Source organism: Bufo bufo, chromosome 3 (assembly GCF_905171765.1).
Source record: "Bufo bufo chromosome 3, aBufBuf1.1, whole genome shotgun sequence".
In the NCBI taxonomy this organism is placed as follows: Eukaryota; Metazoa; Chordata; class Amphibia; order Anura; family Bufonidae; genus Bufo; species Bufo bufo.
The window spans coordinates 110,899,037-110,922,557 of record NC_053391.1 but is presented as its reverse complement, the minus strand read 5'-3'; the positions used below and the strand labels follow the sequence as shown (position 1 = coordinate 110,922,557).

The 23,521-nt window shown below is 44.4% G+C and overlaps 1 protein-coding gene across 2 annotated transcripts in view; it reads right to left on the bottom strand.

Moving 5' to 3' along the window:
* AIPL1 (aryl hydrocarbon receptor interacting protein like 1) overlaps positions 1-23,521 on the bottom strand; it is a 115,712-nt gene that overhangs the window by 51,411 nt on the left and 40,780 nt on the right. Inside the window, exon 4 of one of the 2 annotated variants that reach the window (XM_040423479.1) lies at positions 16,146-16,325. In XM_040423479.1, the coding sequence (XP_040279413.1) occupies positions 16,146-16,325 (180 nt within the window). The remainder of the gene's footprint in view (positions 1-16,145; positions 16,326-23,521) is intronic. The other variant, XM_040423480.1, reaches the window with a different exon arrangement.

Genomic DNA, 23,521 nt, shown 5'->3' with positions numbered 1-23,521 from the left:
TCAATGACCCCAAGGCGCCAGAACCTCTAACTCCAAACCACCTCATCCTGATGAAATCCAAGGTTGCATTACCTCCACCTGGGAAATTCGTAAAGGAAGACGTATATGCAGCTAAACGGTGGCGTAGAGTGCAATATTTAGCAGAACAATTCTGGAGTCGGTGGAAAAGAGAATACCTCATGAGTGTTTCCACAAGACAGAAATGGCACACACCTCGACGTAACCTCAAAGTAAATGACATTGTCATAATCAAAGATGATATGTCTCCCAGATGCCAGTGGCAACTAGGACGTGTAATTGAAACTACAATAGAAAAGGATGATCTAGTTCGTCGAGTCAAGGTGTTAGTAGGTGACAGAAGATTGCAAGATAAGAAGGACTATGTATCAAAACCTTCGATTATTGAACGTCCTATTCAAAAGCTAGTAGTCCTCATAGAAAGCAAATAAGTTCAGTTTTAGTGATACACTAGCATACCACCACACAAGACAGTAGCCAGTTACAGAGGTACCTATAAGCTAAATTGTGTATGATGTACCATGTTTTATAGCGGCCAAGGTTATGTTCCGTAAATTATGTATGACTTTTAGGTTATGTTCATCATAACATAATTTGGTGGGAGTGTAACTGTCCGCTTATCATTGTGGATCTTGTTCAGCACTTACTGCTGGGTGGAACCTTTCTGCCTCCCTTTGGTTCCCTGGAGAATGTTTTGATCAGCAGGATTACAAGACCACTCCTTCTCCTGTCTTAGAAAGAAAGCCTTTTCCTGTATCTCAGATGCCACATGTTAGCTGTCTGCATAGGATTTCATGGAAGATGTCTGCAGACAATCCCTAAAGCTTAAAGTTTGTACCCCCCTTGGCAAGTGGATCGAGGTATGCAGAAAAGTGTGCATTGTTATAAAGGTGTATATGTTCTAGAGATAAACCCTGTTCATGCTGTTTGGTTTTAAATACGCTATACTGTATAATCCAAGGCACTTTGCATGTAACCATGTTTCTTTGAATGTTCAATGTAATTAGATGTGTGTGCAGACAACTGTAATTAACCCTGTAACCCCCTTTTTGGTGACAACTGTAAATAAGTGTGTTGTATGTCATTTACAGTTTTCACGGTGCTATGGTGCTATGGTGCTTACGATATTCATGTTTACGGTGCTCAAGGAGATAAAGAAAATAATATTCAACCCTGCTGCGCACCTTTGTTCCAAAAGAATAAAACTACTGCACCCGTCAGAAGCTCTCCTCTTGTTATTTATTCGATGCCAAAGGGGCCGTAACATACTGTATATCTTTTATGGACCGGTGCCCTATACTTGACTTGCATACTTTATAAAGGGTTAAAATAATGCATTCTTTTAAAGAAGTTATACCTTTCCTAATAAAAAAATAAATAAATGAATATCTTGTTGACTTTTAATTCAGCAGACTGGCATTGCATACTATAATGTGTATTATTAAAAAACTATAGCCAATTCTGTTTTCATTGAAGACTCACTAAAATTGTTATCAAATTCCAAAACAAATAGATGATTTCATTTTTCCCTCAAAATATATAACCATACACTAATCAACGTTTAACTTCATCTGCCATTTTGCTACACATTTGACCAGTTTATCTAGGTTTCCTTATTGGGACTGGACTTTCTGTAGAGGAGGTCATAGATGATAGTGTTTCACACTGGAATATCCTATGTGCCAGAACATCATATGGCTGGTTGGCTAAAAAAGCCAGACCTGCAGCGATCAGCACCCACCTCTTTATGAAAATATTTTATTTTGTGGAATTAGTTGAACCATTTTGGGGTGTATATATATATTTATATATATATATATATATATATATATAGACTCACCTAAAGAATTATTAGGAACACCATTCTAATACGGTGTTGGACCCCCTTTTGCCTTCAGAACTGCCTTAATTCTACGTGGCATTGATTCAACAAGGTGCTGATAGCATTCTTTAGAAATGTTGGCCCATATTGATAGGATAGCATCTTGCAGTTGATGGAGATTTGAGGGATGCACATCCAGGGCACGAAGCTCCCATTCCACCACATCCCAAAGATGCTCTATTGGGTTGAGATCTGGTGACTGTGGGGGCCATTTTAGTAGAGTGAACTCATTGTCATGTTCAAGAAACCAATTTGAAATGATTCGAGCTTTGTGACATGATGCATTATCCTGCTGGAAGTAGCCATCAGAGGATGGGTACATGGTGGTCATGAAGGGATGGACATGGTCAGAAACAATACTCAGGTAGCCCGTGGCATTTAAACGATGCCCAATTGGCACTAAGGGGCCTAAAGTGTGCCCAGAAAACATTCTCCACACCATTACACCAACACCACCAGCCTGCACAGTGGTAACAAGGCATGATGGAAACATGTTCTCATTCTGTTTACGCCAAATTCGGACTCTACCATTTGAATGTCTCAACAGAAATCGAGACTCATCAGACCAGGCAACATTTTTCCAGTCTTCAACAGTCCAATTTTGGTGAGCTCGTGCAAATTGTAGCCTCTTTTTCCTATTTGTAGTGGAGATGAGTGGTACCCAGTGGGGTCTTCTGCTGTTGTAGCCCATCCGCCTCAAGGTTGTGCGTGTTGTGGCTTCACAAATGCTTTGCTGCATACCTCGGTTGTAACGAGTTGTAATTTCAGTCAACGTTGCTCTTCTATCAGCTTGAATCAGTCGGTCAATTCTCCTCTGACCTCTAGCATCCACAAGGCATTTTTGCCCACAGGACTGCCACATACTGGATGTTTTTCCCTTTTCACACCATTCTTTGTAAACCCTAGAAATGGTTGTGCGTGAAAATCCCAGTAACTGAGCAGATTGTGAAATACTCAGACCGGCCCGTCTGGCACCAACAACCATGCCACGCGCAAAATTGCTTAAATTACCTTTCTTTCCCATTCTGACATTCAGTTTGGAGTTCAGGAGATTGTCTTGACCAGGACCACACCCCTAAATGCATTGAAGCAACTGCCATGTGATTGGTTGACTAGATAATTGCATTAATGAGAAATAGAACAGGTGTTCCTAATAATTCTTTAAAGGAGTGTATATATATATATATATATATATACATAAATATTGGGACATCAACACAATTCTAACATTTTTGGCTCTATACACCACCACAATGGATTTGAAATGAAACAAACAAGATGTGATTTAACTGCAGACTGTCAGCTTTAATTTGAGGGTATTTACATCAAAATCAGATGAACTGTGTTGGAATTACAACAGTTTGCATATGTGCCTCCCACTTGTTAAGGGACCAAAAGTATTGGTACAATTGGCTTCTTAGCTGTTCCATGGCCAGGTGTGTGTTATTCCCTCATTATCCCAATTACAGTGAGCAGATAAAAGGTCCAGAGTTCGTTTCAAGTGTGCTATTTGCATTTGGAATCTGTTGCTGTCAACTCTCAAGATGAGATCCAAAGAGCTGTCACTATCAGTGAAGCAAGCCATCATTAGGCTGAAAAAACAAAACAAACCCATCAGAGAGATAACAAAAACATTAGGCGTGGCCAAAACAACTGTTTGGAATATTCTTAAAAAGAAGGAACGCACCGGTGAGCTCAGCAACACCAAAAGACCCGGAAGACCGTGGAAAACAACTGTGGTGGATGACCGAAGAATTATTTCCCTGGTGAAGAAAACACCCTTCACAACAGTTGGCCAGATCAAGAACACTCTCCAGGAGGTAGGTGTGTCAAAGTCAACAAAAGTCAACAATCAAGAGAAAACTTCACCAGAGTGAATACAGAGGGTTCACCACAAGATGTAAACCATTGGTGAGCTTCAAAAACAGGAAGGCCAGATTAGAGTTTGTCAAACGACATCTAAAAAAGCCTTCACAGTTCTGGAAAAACATCCTATGGACAGATGAGACCAAGATCAACTTGTACCAGAGTGATGGGAATAGAAGAGTATGGAGAAGGAAAGAAACTGCTCATAATCCTAAGCATACCACCTCATCAGTGAAGCATGGTGGTGGTAGTGTCATGGCGTGGGCATGTATGGCTGCCAATGGAACTGGTTCTCTTGTACTTATTGATGAAGTGACTGCTAACAAAAGCAGCAGGATGAATTCCGAAGTGTTTCAGGCATTATTATCTGCTCATATTCAGCCAAATGCTTCAGAACTCATTGGACGGCGCTTCACAGTGCAGATGGACAATGACGCAAAGCATACTGCAAAAGCAACCAAAGAGTTTTTAAGGGAAAGAAGTGAAATGTTATGCAATGGCCAAGTCAATCACTTGACCTGAATCTGATTGAGCATGCATTTCACTTGCTGAAGACAAAACTGAAGGGAAAATGCCCCAAGAACAAGTAGGAAGTTGCAGTAGAGGCCTGGCAGAGCATCACCAGGAATGAAATCCAGCGTCTGGTGATGTCAATGCGTTCCAGACTTCAGGCTGTAATTGACTGCAAAGGATTTGCAACCAAGTATTAAAAAGTCAAAGTTTGATTTATGATTATTATTGTGTCCCATTACTTTTGGTCCCTTAACCCCTTAAGGACACAGCCTTTTTACACCTTAGGACCAGGCCATTTTTTGAAAATCTGACCAGAGTCCCTTTAAGTGCTGATAACTTTAAAACCCTTTGATTTATCCAGGCCGTTCTGAGATTGTTTTTTCGTCACATATTGTACTTCATGACACTGGTAAAATGGAGTCAAAAAAATAAATTTTTTTGCACCAAAAAATACCTAATTTAACAAAAATATGGAAAAATTTGCAAATTTCAAAGTTTCAGTTTCTCTACTTCTGTAATACATAGTAATACCCCCAAAAATTGTGATGACTTTACATTCCCCATATGTCTACTTCATGTTTGAATTGTTTTGGGAATGATATTTTATTTTTTGGGGATGTTATAAGGCTTAGAAGTTTAGAAGCAAATCTTGAAATTTTTCAGAAATTTACAAAAACTCAATTTTTAGGGACCAGTTCAGGTCTCAAGTCACTTTGCGAGGCTTACATTATAGAAACCACCCAAAAATGACCCCATCTAAGAAACTACACCCCTCAAGGTATTCAAAACTGATTTTGCATACGTTGTTAACCCTTTAGGTGTTGCACAAGAGTTATTGGCAAATGGGGAGGAAATTTGAGAATTTCATTTTTTTGTCTAATTTTTCATTTTAACCCATTTTTCCACTAACAAACCAAGGGTTAACAGCCAAACAAGACTGTATCTTTATTGCCCTGACTCTGCCGTTTACAGAAACACCCAATATGTGGCCGTAAACTACTGTACGGCCACACAGCGGGGCGTAGAGGGAAAGGTGCGCCGTATGGTTTTTGGAAGGCTGATTTTTATGGACTGGTTTATTTACACCATGTCCCATTTGAAGCCCCCCTGATGCACCCCTAGAGGAGAAACTCCCTAAAAGTGACCCCATCTAAGAAACTACACCCCTCAAGGTATTCAAAACTGATTTTACATACGTCGTTAACCCTTTAGGTGTTGCACAAGAGTTATTGGCAAATGGCGATGAAATTTGAGAATTTCATTTTTTTGCCTAATTTTCCATTTTAACCCATTTTTTCCACTAACAAAGCAAGGGTTAACAGCCAAACAAGACTGTATCTTTATTGCCCTGACTCTGCTGTTTACAGAAACACCCCATATGTGGCCGTAAACTGCTGTACCGCCACACAGCGGGGCGTAGAGTGAAAGGTGCGCCGTTTGGTTTTTGGAGGGCTGATTTTGCTGGACTGTTTTTTTGGCACCATGTCCCATTTGAAGCCCCCTGATGCACCCCTAGATTATAAACTCCATAAAAGTGACCCCATCTAAGAAACTACACCCCTCAAGGTATTCAAAACTGATTTTACAAACGTTGTTAACCCTTTAGGTGTTGCACAAGATTTAATGGAAAATAGAGATACAATTTCAAAATTTCACTTTTTTGGCAGATTTTCCATTTTAATATTTTTTTTCCAGTTACAAAGCAAGGGTTAACAGCCAAACAAAACTCAGTATTTATGGCCCTAATTCTGTAGTTTACAGAAACACCCCATATGTGGTTGTAAACCGCTGTACGGGCACACATCAGGGCGCAGAAGGAAAGGAAGACCATATGGTTTTTGGAAGGCAGGTTTTGCTGGACTGTTTTTTTTTACACCATGTCCCATTTGAAGCCCCCCTGATGCACCCCTAGAGTAGAAACTCCAAAAAAGTGACCCCATTTTAGAAACTACGGGATAGGGTGGCAGTTTTGTTGGTACTAGTTTAGGGTACATATGATTTTTGGTTGCTCTATATTACACTTTTTGTGCGGCAAGGTAACAAGAAATAGCTTTTTTGGCACCGTTTTTTTTTTGTTATTTACAAAATTCATCTGACAGGTTAGATCATGTGGTAATTTTATAGAGCAGGTTGTCACGGACGAGGAGATACCTAATATGTATACAATTTTTTTTATTTATGTAAGTTTTACACAATGATTTCATTTTTAAAACCAAAAAAATGTTTTAGTGTCTCCATAGTCTAAGAGCCATAGTTTTTTCAGTTTTTGGGCGATTATCTTAAGTAGGGTCTCATTTTTTGCGGGATGAGATGACGGTTTGATTGGCATCTATTTTGGGGTGCATATAACTTTTTGATTGCTTGCTATTACACTTTTTGTGATGTAAGATGACAAAAAATGGCTTTTTTTACACCTTTTTTTTTTTTTTACGGTGGTCATCTGAGGGGTTTGATCATGTAATATTTTTATAGAGCCAGGCGATACGGACGCGGCGATACCTAATATGTATACTTTTTTTTATTTATGTAAGTTTTACACAATGATTTCATTTTTGAAACAAAAAAAATCATGTTTGTGTTTCCATAGTCTAAGAGCCATAGTTTTTTCAGTTTTTGGGCGATTATCTTGGGTAGGGTATGATTTTTGCGGGATGAGATGACGGTTTGATTGTTACAATTTTGGCGTACATGCGACTTTTTTGATCACTTTTATTACCTTTTTTGGGAAGTAAGGTGGGCAAAATTTCTATTTCATCATAGTTTTTTATTTTTTATTTTTATGGTGTTCACCGTTCGGGTAAAGTAACATGACCGTTTTATAGATCAGGTCGTTACGGACGCGGCGATACCAAACATGTGTAGGGAATTTTATTTTTTTCATTTTTTATCAGTGATAAATGTGTTTTTTGATTTTTACTTTTTTTTCACTTTTATTCACTTTTTTTTGACCCAGACCCACTTGGTTCTTGAAGATCCAGTGGGTCTGATGTCTGTATAATACAGTACAGAACAATATATATTGTACTGCACTGTATTTTACTTACACTGAACAGATCTATGCCTTTCAGCACAGATCTGTTCAGCACCATGGACAGCAGGACACCTGAGAGGCGTCCTGTTGCCATGGGAACCTTCCCCGTCTGCTCAGTACTGCTCAGAACTTCGCAGACGGGGAAGGGTAAGGAGGGGATCTCTCGGGGGGCTGTCTGGGAGCTCTCTCCCTCTCCATCGGGGGGCTGCAAAGGTACAGCAGCCCCCCGATGGGAGAGGGAGGGAGCTCCCTGCGCTGTTAACCTTTTCCATACAGCGGTCCGTACGGACCGCTGTATGGAAAGGGTTAAACGGCTGACATCGCATCGCAGATGTCAGCCGTTTATACCAGGGTGCCAGCAATGTGCTGGCACCCTGGTATCCCCACTAGACACCAACGATTATACAAGGGGAGGCGGGCGGGGGATCGCGATCCCGCCTGCCGCACCGCCCGCCTCCCGCACCGCCCACACCGCCCGCAACCCTCCCCCTGCACCTCCCGCCACCATAAAAATCATTCGGGGGTGCAGGGGGGGGTGAATAAAACTTTTTTTAGGCATATAAAGTTTCTGACCGCGGGGACCAGAAACTGCAGAAATCGCAGCAAACCGCAGGTCTGAATTGACCTGCGGTTTGCCGCGATCGCCGACATGGGGGGGTCACGGGACCCCCCCGCGCATTTAGCCTAGGTGCCTGCTCAATGATTTGAGCAGGCACCGGGTTCCGATAACTGCCAGCCGCACGGCAGTGATCGAAAATACACAGGGCGTACATGTACGCCCTGTGTCCTTAAGTACCAGGGCACAAGGGCGTACCTGTACGCCCTATGTCCTTAAGAGGTTAACAAGTGGGAGACACATATGTAAACTGTTGTAATTCCTACATCGTTCACCTGATTTGGATGTAAATACCCTCAAATTAAAGCTGACAGTCTGCAATTAAAGCAGATCGTGTTCGTTTAATTTCGAATCTATTGTGGTGGTGTATAGAGCAAAAAAATTTAGAATTGTGTCGATGTCCCAATATTTATGGACCTGACTGTATATATATATATATATATATATATATATATAATCCAAATAAATATAACGCAGCACTCCTTGGATGAAAAAGTTTAAAAATTTGATATTTATTCAACACATGTTGATACAGGCAACGTTTCAGCTCTCTCACAGAGCCATTATCAAGCCAAGTGAAACATACAATAAAGTGACTGTGCATATATAGAGACATTGCAGGAAGTAATCTGTGCTAATTTCCTGATTAGTTACACACTGGTGCATATAAAAACTCAGTAAAAATACAATTCATTCTCATGTGACAATTCATGGTGTAGCAGCATTCTGACGCTCTCAGATAAAGTGCATCACATATCCGTGATTATCTTCAATTTCTTAGTGCTTCATGTAAAGTGCAATCGTGCTTCACCCAATAGTGACAGTAGTTAAAACATCCATGGCTTGCTCAATCACAATTCACACCTGTAAGAAAACCGCAGATCACAGGAATCCATAACCTTCAGTTACCTTGTGCTCTCGCAGCGCTATATCAAAGATGGAGCATCGCTCCATCTCGGCGTGTCACTCTGCCTACTCCGCCTGGGTTACCCTCGTGGCGTAGTGCATCATAAACCCGGCGCTCGGGGCAGGTCAGTATCGCAACATGCGAATGTTTGACTCCGCCTCCCACCCTGTGTGTTTCTGTATATCACAGGATGAATCATTAGAGAGGCATTATAGTCGCCGCATGTGGACATCTGGCCAATTGCCAGTGTCCCATCATGTAGCGACTCCATGCCATCCATCACTATATACATTAAATCTACGCAAATCTACGCATCACTTGGCTTGATAATGGCTCTGTGAGAGAGCTGAAACGTTGCCTGTATCAACATGTGTTGAATAAAAATCAAATTTTTGCACTTTTTTATCCAAGGAGTGCTGCGTTATATTTATTTGGATTGTGTTTGGACCCCAGGACCAAGGGGATAACGCTGGCACCTGAACTGCTTGAAGCTAGGAGTGCTGCCCTGTGATTTTCTGGATATATATATATATATATATATATATATATATATATATAATGTGTATATATATATATATATATATATAGTGTATAAAATAACTTTTTGTATTTTATTTTTAGGGGAAGGATAAAAAATTGCAAATTTTACATTATTTTGTGGAATATATTTGACGTTCACTGGGTGGTAAATATAACATAATTTTATTATGTGGGTCACTACAGTAATGATAATGCCACATTTCTGTATATTTTATTATTTTTTCTTTCCTCCTCAGCTTTAGAGATATGGACTTTGTATAATTTGAAAGCTGGTATTCCAAGCTTTCAAACAATACCAGAATGACAGCAATATGTTCAGTATAAGTAAAGATATCACTGATAGAAATCGGGATGCGGTGAATGCAGCTGAAAGTGAAAGTAAAAGCAGTTTTTACAGCAAGACACGGAGACTTCGTATTGCTTTCTCCTTCTTTACTGAACCACCAATAGCAGCAAAGAGAAAAAATTTACACATAAGGAACCATAGCAACCAAGGTCCCTCCCCACTGGCCCCTATAATAGGCCGCTCTTCCTCTGTGACTTCCTCTTTCTTTGCTGCTGCCACCAAGTTAAGTACATCTTCTTCTTTGCTTATGTCATTGATGTTTGGTGTCTATTGTGCGCTGTATACCCCAGGGTGACTAACCCTGCTTGCCTGCAGCGCCCCTATTTGTTGTTTTTTTGCGCCTGCCTCTGGCTGGGGCGGCTACTCTAGTCCATTGCGCTTATCACCGCGCTAGATGCTTCCAGGGACGCTTTCCCGCATCTGCCCCCCTTTTCTTTTTCCTACTCCCTTATCCCAGGGAGAGTTCGCTACCCTGCCCAACTAATTCGGACCCTTATGGACCTACCGGCTTGTTAGCGAGGCTCCCGGTGCTCGGTGGGCGGGTCCTCTGTCCCCTTGAACCGCCGTACCATCCCTGACGCTCCCGGAGCGGTGGGGCCGCGAGATCTCGCGAGATCTCGGCGGCCATCTTGGGATTGGCTGCCGCGATTCGCGGGCTTTTGGGGGCGGAGCTACAGCACTTCCTGCTTCCTCCAGACATTCGGCCACTACACATGGCTCGGTCGGCGGCTCCTGCTCCCTGCTTTTGACACTGCAGCGCTTCTCTCAGGTGACCTCTTCCCACCCTGTGGGTTTAATATTAGTGCGGTTTACAGTTCAATCAGGCCAGTTTGTAGGGATGTCATCAACTACTCCCCCTCAGACGGCCAGTAGGCCCCCCTCACCCTCTGAGGGATGTCTCTCCACTGAGGTGGATGCACAGGCGCTGGCCCTGCAGCGCTCTGTGTCGGATGCGATTATGGCAGCCATGGGCTCCATGTCATCCATTCTCTCACAAACCATTACCCAGGCTCTGTCCGTCCCACCTCTCACTGTACCTTTGCAGGACCCCATTGCCACACTGCAGCCTACCTCTAATGACCCTCCTGCGACACAGGAGCTTGTGACTGGTGCGCATCTTGCCACCCCAGAGACCGTGCTTAGCTCACGGAAAAGGGCCTATTCCCGCCAGGCAGAACGGGCGCGGACATGGAAATGCGCGAGAGCGCAATTACCGGAATTGTCTGACTCTGATAGAGCTTCAGACGAGGAGGCATTTGCAGACATGGATTACGGGACAGAGGAGGATGTCACCCCCCCCAATTCAGGGCCCCTCGACTTCCGCTACGGCGGCCTCCTCTGCCAAGGATGTGGCGTCCTCTAGCTATGCTAACCGTTCTGAGGTCGTGTTAGATGACTCAGGAGAACCTATGTTCGACCCTGAGTCCTTACATCACCCGCGTTCGGCGGAATGGCTCCCCTCTCCCCATGTGGGGGCTTACTTAGAGCATTGGGTCCGTCACTCGCTTTCCCGCGAGTCACGTAATAAGCTCAGGGCAGAGTGTCCCAGACCAGTAGTACCCAATAAGGTGTGTGACACCCCAATAGTAGACCCCAAGATGGCGCAATTTCTGGCCAAGACTGGCTGGAACTCAAAGAAAGGCCTGGATTCAGCTCTCCGCAGCTGCCAGGACAAGATCTTAGATGTCCTTAGTCCACTGACCAAGATCTTGGAGATGGCCGAGACGGCTAGGAATGAGGGATCCCAAATAGACCCCGAGGAATTACGGGGCTGGACCCAGCGGGCCATTTGCCTTACCGGTAGCGCCAATACGGCAGTGGCGATTGAGAGGCGCAAGTCAATCTTATTCAAGATAGACCCTAAGCTGGCTAATCTAGCGCTCACTGAAGCGGGAAAAGAGGCCCAGGGGCTCCTTTTCGGCGAGTCTTTCATTAAAGACATGAGTCGTTTTGTGGGCACCTTTACTGCGCTTGACAAGGCCCAGAGCTCGATGCGCAGAGCATTCCAGGGTCGGGTCTCTGATCGGGCCGGCAGTGGTAGGGGCCGCCTGTCCGGCCGTGCTAGTTTCCAGGCCCGTGGAGCAAATAGAGGTTTTGGTGGACATCGTCCATCCTTCCAGGAGCAACGTAACCCGTCTCCCTTCTTTGCCTCCAGAGGAAATCAGTGGCGTTCTCGCTCCTTCCGGGGCAACCCCAACCATCGCAGACCCTTGGGTAAGTGTTCCCCAGACCGGGGATTCTATGGTGCCTTGTTTAGGGGGCAGACTCCAGCGCTTTTCCCACGCTTGGAGTCTCATTACCTCAGACCCGTGGGTCCTTACCACGGTCAAGGGATTTCACATAGAGCTCACGGGGTCTCCCTACCTTGTTCCCTCCCCGCCACTTGTCCCCCTGTCACACCCAGATTGCGCTCTTGTCGACGCGGAGTTGTGCTCCCTCAGACAGAAGCGGGCGATCGAACGAGCGTCCCCGTCACGAGGGGCTGTGATCAGCAATATCTTCCTTGTCCAGAAGAAGGGTGGACAGATGAGGTCAGTTATCAATCTGCGCGCGCTGAATGCGGTAGTTCGCTACCGGCATTTCAAAATGGAGGGGATCCATCTTCTTCGGGACTTGTTAGTTCCTGGGGACTGAATGGTAAAGCTGGACCTGAAGGATGCCTACCTGACGGTCCCAGTGGCCACTCACTCCAGGGACCTGCTCCAGTTCAGGTGGAACGGCGAGGTCTGGAGGTTCACCTGTCTGCCATTCGGACTGTCTTCAGCTCCTTGGTGCTTCACCAAGTTGCTGCGTCCAGTCGTGTTATGGTTGAGTACTCGGGGCGTCCGCCTAATCATTTACCTGGACGACATCCTTCTGATGCACGAATCCAGGGTGGGATTACTGGAACATCTCCAGTGGACGTCGGATTTGCTTTCGGATCTCGGATTCCTCCTCAACATAGAGAAGTCCTGCCTCATCCCGGCTCAGAGGATGGAATTCTTGGGATTCACGGTGGATTCTCTCTCAGAGTCCCTCAGTCTGCCGACGGCAAAGTTGCGGGCGATCCGCAAAGAATTGAGACATGCGCTCCTCATACCCCATCTCTCATTGCGTCACCTGGCCCGCATCATCGGTCTATTAGCCTCGTCCATCCAGGCGGTGTTTCCAGCCCCGTTACATTACCGTGCGCTCCAGCGACTGAAGATCGCCCATCTTCGGACCGGTGCATCCTTTGCGGACGCGGTGGTGCTGGACTTGGAGGCCCGAGAGGAGTTAAGTTGGTGGATCGCCAATCTGGAGGCGTGGAACGGCAGAGCGATTTTCGGCTTCCTGCCAGAATTGACCATAGAATCGGATGCGAGCCTCCAGGGTTGGGGTGCCCATTGCAATGGTGTATCCACGGGGGGCCCCTGGTCAGCGGAGGAGTCCCTCCTGCACATCAATGCGTTGGAGCTCCTGGCGGGATCTTTTGCGGTGAAGAGTTTTTCCAACGGGATCGCCAACGCGTGCATCAGGTTACGTATGGACAATATATCAGCAGTCCAGTATGTCAACCGTTTGGGGGGCACTCGCTCAGCGACTTTGGCTCGTTTGGCCAAAGACTTTTGGACATTTTGCCTATCCAGAGACATCATGGTCCAGGCGGAGTACTTACCGGGGCTGAACAACGTTCAGGCGGATTGGAACTCGCGCTACCTATCGGATGGCAGCGATTGGCAGTTGGATCCTCTGGTCTTCTCAGCAATTTCGGAATTGTGGGGTCCGATGTCTATCGACCTGTTCGCATCACGGCTGACCAGACAACTCACCCAGTTCTACAGCTGGCGTCCGGACCCGGAGGCATTAGCAGTGGATGCGTTCCTCCAGGATTGGTCGGTATCCCGCCTGTACGCGTTTCCCCCATTCTCGATGATTCCGAGGACACTCTTGCAGGTGATTCGTCAGCAGGCGGACCTAGTTCTGGTGGTTCCGTTCTGGGGGTCTCAGGTCTGGTTCCCCTCGTTGCTGAGGATACTAGTGGAGATTCCTGTACTTCTCCCGACCCGGTCGGATCTCCTCCACAACCCTCTGGGTCTACAACATCCCCTTCTACTCGATGGATCCCTGCAGCTGCTGGCATGTCGGATCTCCGGACACCTGGATCGTTCGAGGGAGTTTCGGCAGCAACTCGACAGCTATTGGACAGTGCATGGGCTCCCGGCACTAGGAAGTCGTACCGGGCAGCCTGGAGAACTTGGGCTAACTGGTGCGTGGAACGGGACTTGGATCCCGTTTCGGTACCTGTAACCCACCTGCTAGAATTTCTCACCTCTCTCTTCGAGGTGGGGAAGGCATATCGGACCATTAACTTTTTTAGGTCCGCTATTTCTTCTACACATGCGGGTTTCGAGGGCGTCGCGGCTGGCCAACATCCTTCGGTTTCTCGCCTTTTAAGGGGGGCTCGTTTATCTCGTCCCCCGCGTCCTCGTTTTTCCACAACATGGGACGTTTCCCTGGTCCTTACCTTCTTGGCCTCCTGGCCCGGGAACTCTGACCTCACAATTAGGCAATTGTCAGCTAAATTGTTGGCGTTATTTTGCCTTATTTCGTGCAAGAGGGTCTCGGATGTGAGGGCTCTTGATCACGACGTGCGTTCCTTTACCCCGGAGGGGGTTACTTTCAACATCTCGCGTCGCACCAAGACCAGCATACGTTTCGTGTCCTACCCCAGTTTTCCTGCCTCTCCGATCTTATGTCCAGTGGCGTGCCTTAAAGAGTACGAGTCCAGGACGCTGGCGCATCGGTCTCCGGCCAGCTCTCAGCTGTTCATTTCTATTCGTCATCCTTTTGGACCGGTTTCTAGCCCCACGTTAGCACGCTGGCTTAAATGGGTCATGTCATTAGCGGGTGTTGACACGTCGGTCTTCACGGCCCATTCTGCGCGTGGGGCCTCTGCCACCGCCTTGGCGGTGTCGGGAGCCAGATTAGAGGATGTTATGCGTCTGGCTGATTGGTCCAATGTTACCACGTTCAGGGAGTTCTATTTCCGCCCTCCATCTAATTTGTTTGCTTCGATCATTGACGGGCTTTGAACTTGCAATACGAAGCCTCCGTGTCTTGCTGTAAAACTTAATGATTTTCCTATTTCATGACGTAAAGTCATAGTTTTATTAAAGACACGGAGGCGAGTATTGCCCACCCTATTCCCTCCCTTGGGGGTTTCTTGCGGTTTTTTGTTACAGGGGTCATGTATCATTGCCTCTATGTATTATTAACCTTTAAGTTATTGTGTTTAGGTTTTTATTGTCCTAATGTTCTTGCATTGACATTGTATTTCATGTTATTTATTAAAATTTTTATTGTGTTCGGTCACTTGTCACCTGTTTTTCCAGTGGCGAAGGTGGCGTCTGGACATTCTGTCTTGAGATGTTGTTTCACCTAGGCCTATGGTCTGTTTTATTTTCCAGGATGAAGTCTTTCCGTTACAGGATGCTGTGTTTTCCGGTGGATGTGTTCTGCAGTTTAGCCTGGTTGGCTAGTTGATTACGCTTCATGGGCGTTGGACTGTCTGTTCCAGTTAAAGTTTGGAGTCATCGCTGGGATGTTCGTGATGTCGGTTCAGTTCGGAGTTATCGTTGGGATGTTCGGGATGTCAGCACCAGATGTTCAAAGAAAGAGGAAGTCACAGAGGAAGAGCGGCCTATTATAGGGGCCAGTGGGGAGGGACCTTGGTTGCTATGGTTCCTTATATGTACATTTTTTCTCTTTGCTGCTATTGGTGGTTCAGTAAAGAAGGAGAAAGCAATACTCGCCTCCGTGTCTTTAATAAAACTATGACTTTACGTCATGAAATAGGAAAATCATTAAGTTTTACACCAGATTACTCCTGACTCGATTTCTAACAGTGATATTTTCTCTGTTGCAGCTAGACTAGTGAAATGTTACTAGCTGCTAGTGCTACCATTGAGGAGATAGCAGCATCTAAAGCAGCCCTCCCCCCTACACTTTCTGCCCGAGCTCAGCTCTGGCAAACAGTTAAATACTTTTCTCGCAGCCGAGCAAAACAGTTAGGTGATTAAAGGTAACCTGTCAGCAAGAAATACTGGCACACTTCCTAATTACAATTAATTCTGATTTAATCTGAAAGGCTGTGGTGCCTCATAGACAATATGGATTTAAGAAGAGACGGGCATGAGGAGAGGGGTCTGCCAGGGTCTGCTATATGCTAGGGAGAGACCTGTCAATCAAGTTGAGACAGGCAGGGAGAGGCCAGATGGGAGACGCCCAGTGGACACTCTGCCGATGACTGTCTTTTTTCATAACACTGGCGCGTTTCACAGTAAGATGCTGTTCATTGTAAACAGGGAGTATGTTGGTATTTCGTGACGCCAGTTAGAGCGGCATAAATCTGCTGAAAAGTGCTGTGTAACAAATACATAAAAAACTGAGAGGTAATATACTCACAGTGACATCACACCAGAATTCAGCCACCTCTCCGATCCTCATTGAAGTGAGCAGCATCTCCCATACCTCCAGCTTGAACATGTTGCCAATAATGATTTCCATTGGAACTCCAACTATTTTGCTGTCGTCAATAACCGTTCTATCACTATCACATTTTAAAGTCCGAAAATGGAATGTCACCTAATATAACAAGAAGAACACGCTGTTAATATAGACTGTACAGTAGTAGTAAAAAAAATTAAAAAAAAGCTTAAAAATAGTTTGTTTTAAAAAAATCTTTAATAAAAAGATGTAATTCAAGTTTTTTACACAACAACAAAACAGAACTGCCACCTTCAAAACTCACAAAAATCCAGAGAGTCCACTATATCCTCAAGCCCATGTCCTATGTCCGGCCACTGGCCCACTACCACCTCCCATCAGAATTACAACAGATGTACACCATGATTAAGAAAACATCACTTTAAAACTACAGTTAAAGGGGTATTCCAGTTACAAAACGCTATCCTCTATCCACAGGATAGGGGATACCTATTAGACTGGTGGGAGTCCTCTTCTGGGACCCCAACCAATCATGATATCACTGTCGGCTATCTTAGGTGCTCCAACAGAAACGAATAGAGCGTCGGCATGCATTCCGACCAACCACTCAGTCCATTTCACAGGGAGCTCCATGGGATTTGGGGGCCTCTGTTCTCGTGACCAGCGAGTAGGACCCCCAACGATCTAATAGTTATCCCCTCTGCTGTACATAATAATAATAATAATAATAATAATAATTTTATACGAGAATAATGCACTCCTATAGTGAGGTAGGATTGCCCATGTCATACATTTATTTCATTAATTACAATGGTGTGTACAGCCTGGACGTAGATAGACTTACTAATATGTTAAATGGGGTTTTTCCATCTGGATATATTTATGGCATTTCCACAGAATAAGGCTAATTTCACACTAGCGTTAGGTATCTCCGGCAGGGAACAGCCTGTGGGAGATGTGTGGATTCAGCACTGCCGGATGCTAGCTGACACCCGCCAGCCCCATTCACTATAAGGCCACCTGCACATGTTGTGGAATACGTGTGGTTGATAGTCTGAAATGTATACTGTAATAATAAAGAAAAAGATATTGTACACATAAAATCAATGCAATTTTTTGGACTTTAAACTATGCAAAAACAGACTATGCTAAGTATTATGATAGGATGGTGGGCCATTACAGTTTTTGCATGATAGTAGATCCTACAGTGATTTACTGAGCTCATAAGTGCATGTGGCATCTGTGCAATTACACAATTCCAGAAGTTTATCTCAGTATCTTGTATATACTGTACTGCAAAAGAGCTATTATTCTCCAACTAGGGGAAATCATTTTATATTTCTTATCTCTGCTCTGTACGGAACATTCTCACTGATTATTTCAGATGTTCTTGTGTGATAATTTTAGACCATTATTTTAGAGGGTCTTGAAAGTTATTAGTAAATTCATCAAGGTCTCTCCTCAATGCCATATGAATTTATGGCCAATGCCTGTACAGAAGTTATCTTAAAAATCTTCAAACCTTTGCCCTTTAATTTACAAAAAAAAATATTTTTAAAAAGACAAAGTAATTATCACAAGGATAAATCTATATGAATTATGGAGATAATTAATGAGAAAAAAAACACATTTACTGCTATCAGTATTGCAGATAAACACATTCTCACTTAATCTATATTCTCTCAGTCATATCCTAGGGCTACATTCACAAGACTGTGAAAGCGGCTGTATGATGGACTTTTTTTTTTACCGGCCGTCACATGATCGTTTTAAAAACAATGCTAGTCTATGGGGTTATTCACACTGCCAATTTTTTATAGCCTGTGAATAGCAGCCATAAATAGGACACATCCCAATTTGTCCATTATCACTGACCAACACAGCCCATTCAACTGAGTTATCTGGCCACCTCACTGGAATTTGATAGTGATCAGAATCAAAATGCCTGAAAAGATTTTGAATTCTGACTTTCTCTACAGAGAGCATTGGAGAACATTAAATGTGCTGGGTCTGCTTTGGGTGATCCATTTTAATTAGAAGAGTCCCAAGAAGAAAAAAAATCAGCTATGTTTTGCAAAGGAATGTGACAGAAAGTATTCTATTGCCAAGCCAACAAAGGGGAAATTAAGCATGGAGTGGATGTTATGTTAAAGGGGTTTTCCAAGACTGTTATACTGATGGCCTATCTTCTGGATAAGTCATCAGTATCTGAGTCCGACACCTGGAATTTGGAACTCCCCCCAATCAGCTATTTGAGAAGGCAGGGGCACTCGCAGTAGCGCTGCGGCCTTCTTGCAGCTTAGCCAAGGCCGTGTGACGTCACCTTCATCGATCACGTGGCCTAGGTGCAGCTCAGCCCCATTGCAGTGAATGGGGCTGAGCTTTGATACCAAGCACAGCCGCTATACATTGTATGGCGATGTGCTTGGTGAGCTAAGAGAAGGCAACGGCAGCACTGTGAGCAACGGTGCCTTCTCAAACAGCTGATCGGCAGGGGTCCCAAGTGTTGCATCTCCACCGATCAGATACTGATGACCGATCCTGACGATTTTCTTAAAAAAATACAATGTCAACAGTATCTCCTTCAGCGCTGTCTTGATTGTCTCAGTCCAACAAGTATATAAAGTGCAACATTATAAATCATTAAATCTCAGCCCCTTTCAAGCATGCCAGATGTGGGTCTATTGGCTTGATGTTCTGCTGCATGCCTATTATTTATTGCTATCCAGAGGATAGGTCATTAGTATAAAAGATTCGGAAAAACCCTTTTAAAGATACTGTGAGGAACAGAAGTATTTGAACACCCTGTGATTTTGCAAGTTATCCCACTTAGAAATCATGGAGGGGTCTGAAATTCACATTGTTAGGTGCATTCCCACTCTGAGAGACAGAATAAAAAAAATTAAATCAGGAAATCACATTGTATGATTTTTAAAGAATTTATTTGTCTTGCACTGCTGAACATAAGTATTTGAGAAAATCTGTGTTAATATTTGGTACCAAAGCCTTTGTTGCAATTACAGAGTTAGTTCTTGACCAGGTTTGCACACACTGCAACAGGAATTTTGGCCCACTCCTCCACACAGATCTCCTCTAGATCTGTCAGGTTTCGGGGCTGTCGCTGAGCAACACTGAGTTTCAGCTCCCTCCAAAGATGTTCTATTGGATTTAGGTCTGGAGACTGGCTAGGCCACTCCAGAACCTTGATATACTTCTTATGGAGCCACTCCTTGGTTATCCTGGCTGTGTGCTTCGGGTCATTGTCATGTTGAAAGACCCAGCCACGACCCATCTTCAGTGCTCTGACTGAGGGAAGGAGGTTGTTGCTCAAAATCTCACAATATATGGCCCCATTCATCCTCTCCTTAATACAGTGCAGTCGTCCTGTCCCCTTCTCAGAAAAGCACCCCCAAAGCATGATGTTACCACCCCCATGCTTCACAGTAGGGATGGTGTTCTTGGGATGCAACGCATCCTTCTTTTTCCTCCAAACACGACGAGTGAAGTTTAGACCAATAAGGTCTACTTTGGTCTCATCTGACCACATGACTTTCTCCCATGCCTCCTCTGGAGCATCCAGATGGTCATTGGCAAACTTCAGAAGGGCCTGGACATGTGATGATTTGAGCAGGGGAACCTTCCGTGCAATGCATGATTTGAAACCATGACGGCGTAGTGTTCTACCCAGCTCTCTTCATGTCATTGACCAGCTCCTTCCATGTAGTTCTGGGCTGATTCCTCACCTTTCTTATCATCAGTGATACCCCACGAGGTGAGATCTTGCATGGAGCCCCAGTCAGAGGGAGACTGACAGTCGTCTTTAGCCTCATCCATTTTCTAATAATTGCTCCAACAGTTGATCTATTTTCACCAAGCTGCTTGGCAATTGCCCCGTAGCCCTTTCCAGCCTTGTGGAGGTCCACAATTTTGTCACTGGTGTCTTTTGACAGCTCTTTGGTCTTGCCCATGGTAGTAGTTGGCGTTTGACTGACTGTGGGGTGGACAGGTGTCTTTAAAGAGCTCAGACAGGTGCTACTAAGTTAGATTAATGAGTGGAGTAGAGGTGGACTTTTTAAAGGCACAGTAACAGGTCTTTTGGAGCCAGAATTCTTGCTGTATCTCAGGTGTTAAAATATGTTCAGCAGTGCAAGACAAATAAATTCTTTAAAAATCATATATTGTGATTTCCAGATTTTTTTTTTTTCACATTCTGTCTCTCAGAGTGGGAATGCACCTACAATGTGAATTTCAGACCCCTCCATGATTTCCAAGTGGGAGAACTTGCAAAATCGCAGGGTGTTCAAATACTTCTGTTCCTCACTGTATATTGTTGGCATGTGATCCCAGCTTCAAGTAAAGCGGGCTATACACTAGAGATTTTAGATGGACAAAATGGTCAATTTAGACCATTTACTGCTGACCTTCGGTGCCTTGTTGGGATATGACCAAGCAAGCATGACAAATACGAAATGAAGGCAGATACTTGTGGTAAAGTCATTATCATTAAAAGACAGATCTAAATTCATCAATGAAAGCTCAGACCCGGCCAGAGATCAACATTAATCAGCAATTTGCCATTTTCACTTGTGGCTTTTGACATTAAAGATATAAACCTTCAGAAATCAACTGTGAACAACAGGTCATTCAGAAAATGGTCATCTGATATCCGTAAGATATGGAAGCTTTACTGTTTAAGGAATAGGGTTAAATACGATCTGTATTCGGACAAACCTTTCACTTTTTGTTACATACGTTGTTGTAGGTGTACACAATTTTTGGGAAAACTATGAAATTTAAGAAGCACGGACGGTGCTGGGAACACCACAAAAGTTCAAATGCAGAAAGAGGAAAAACAGGTCCAGCTTCCAAAAATATCACAACAGCTTTTACTACTTAATGCCAGTAAAAATCCAGTGTGAACACAACGTCTACGCGTTTCAGGTCCAACAGGAATGACCCCTAATCATGACATGGTTGTGCTCCAAACTGAATTTTTTTTTCATGAAATTTACCGTATTTTTCGCCCTATAAGACGCACCTGGCCCATAAGACGCACCTAGGTTTTTGAGGAGGAAAATAAGAAAAAATATATTTTTAACCGAAAGTTGTGCTTTTGGTGGGTTTGAACTAATGGCGGTCTGTGCATGACACTATTATGGGGGATCTGTGGATGATGCACTGTTATGGGGTGGGGGATTTGTGGATGGCACTGTTATGTGGGGGATCTGTGGATGGCACTGTTATGGGGGGAGCTGTGGATGGCATTATGATGGGGGGTCTGTGGATGGCATTATGATGGTGGGGGGATCTGTGGATGGCATTATGATGGTGGGGAGGATCTGTGGATGGCATTATGATGGGGGGATCTGTGGATGGCACTGTTATGGGGTGGTGGATCTGTGGATGACACTGCTATATGTGTCATCCACAGATCCCCCCATAACAGTCCCATCCACAGATCCCCCCATCATAATGCCATCCACAGACCCCCACCCCATCATTATCCCATCCACAGATTCCTAGGGAGGGGCTGTAGTAGGTGGGGAAAGCGGCGGGGCAGTGCAGGCACTGTACTCTGGCCCCGCCGCTCAGTATGTACTGTATTATACGTAGTGTTAATCATCATACCTAAACTGAATAATGATGCGCTCCCCCTGCACCCCATGTGTACAGTACTTACCGGTACACATGTCACGCTCCTGTAGTAAGCACTAGCAGCTAGCAGGCAGGCTGGGCGGCCTTAACTCACTGAGGTCACGTACCTGCTCCGCCTGCTTCATTCATAAAGAAGACCGAGCAGGCACGTGACCTCAGTGAGTTACAGCCGCCCGGCCTGCCTGCTAGCTGCTAGTGCTTACTACAGGAGCGTGACATGTGTACCGGTAAGTATGGTACACATGGGGAGCAGGGGGAGCGCATCATTATTCAGTTTAGATATGATGATTAACACTACGTATAATACAGTACGTACTGAGCTGCGGGGCCAGAGTACAGTGCCTGCACTGCCCCGCCGCTCTCCCCGCCTACTACAGTCCCTCCTCCCTCCTCACTAATACATCGCAGTCTGCGATGCTGCAGCATCACAGACTGCGATGTAAATTGCCAGCATTCGCCCCATAAGACGCAGGGACACTTTTCCCCCACTTCTGGGGGGAAAAAACTTCGTCTTATGGGGCAAAAAATACGGTAATAACATTGGGTAGCAAATGAAATAGTGATCTGCAATGGTAGGGAATATAAATCTGGCTAAATTCCCATTTAAAAATGTTAGTACCAGATACATTTTCATAAACCCAGCATGATTAATTACATCGTGTAGCAAAATGGTGCCACCCAGGGCCAATATAACGTTGGCAATGAAATACAATTAAAAATGGAAGGGAGCAGGGGACTTATTTCAATTCAGTAGTAGCCTAATTAACTGAGGAAATATGCTGACTTGGTTCTTCTAGAAGTTATTTAGATCAAGAAAAACATATTGGAGCATGATTCCTCAGAGGGTGTTTGTATAAAACAATTCTGTCGCCACCTGAATGACAATTATATTTATTTCTCCTTTACTACAACTTTTGGTATTTTTATCACAGGCTCTGTCCCTGCTGCTTTTCTAATAAGGCTGCGTGCTATGTCATTTATATTTCTAATAAGGGTGCAAGCTTGTCATTTATATTTCCCAAATAGACACTATGTCCAAATCTACAATTCACCTCACTTCAAACCTAAATGTCCCCTAAAGTTGCATTTGGAACATTTAGCCAGCTGCCGGATGTAAGCTGTCTGGAGGCTGTAACAGAGGAATGAGCAGAAAAATATATTAACCCAGGCATGAAATCCAGTTTCAGACAAAACCAGACCCAAGCAAGCCACATGAGCAGACCAACCAGAGCACACTCTGGGTGCAATCCCCTTCTTGTCTAACGTAGCTGAGTTCAAAGACTCCTGAAACAGTTCTTCTGAGTTCTCCTCAGCTGCTGCACCACCTCGTGACAATATTGCATAAAACAGTGTTCCCCAACTCCAGTCCTCAGGGCCCACCTACGTCTCATGATTTGAGAATATCCCATAGAATATATACCTGTTGTAAATCCTGATGCACTGATACTAATAATATCACCTGCTCAATACTAAGGAAATCCTGAAAACATGACCGGCAGGTGGGCCCTGAGGACTGGAGTTAAGGAACCCTGGTATAAAACATCTATTACTCAGCAGGATTTTAGGGCATTTATTTCTGAAGTAAAATAGCCTTGCCAGGTAGAAATTGAACCAGTCTGTCATGATCTCAAATCGATGGCTAATAGACCAGAGTCTTTGGAGGAGGCACATAATAACGC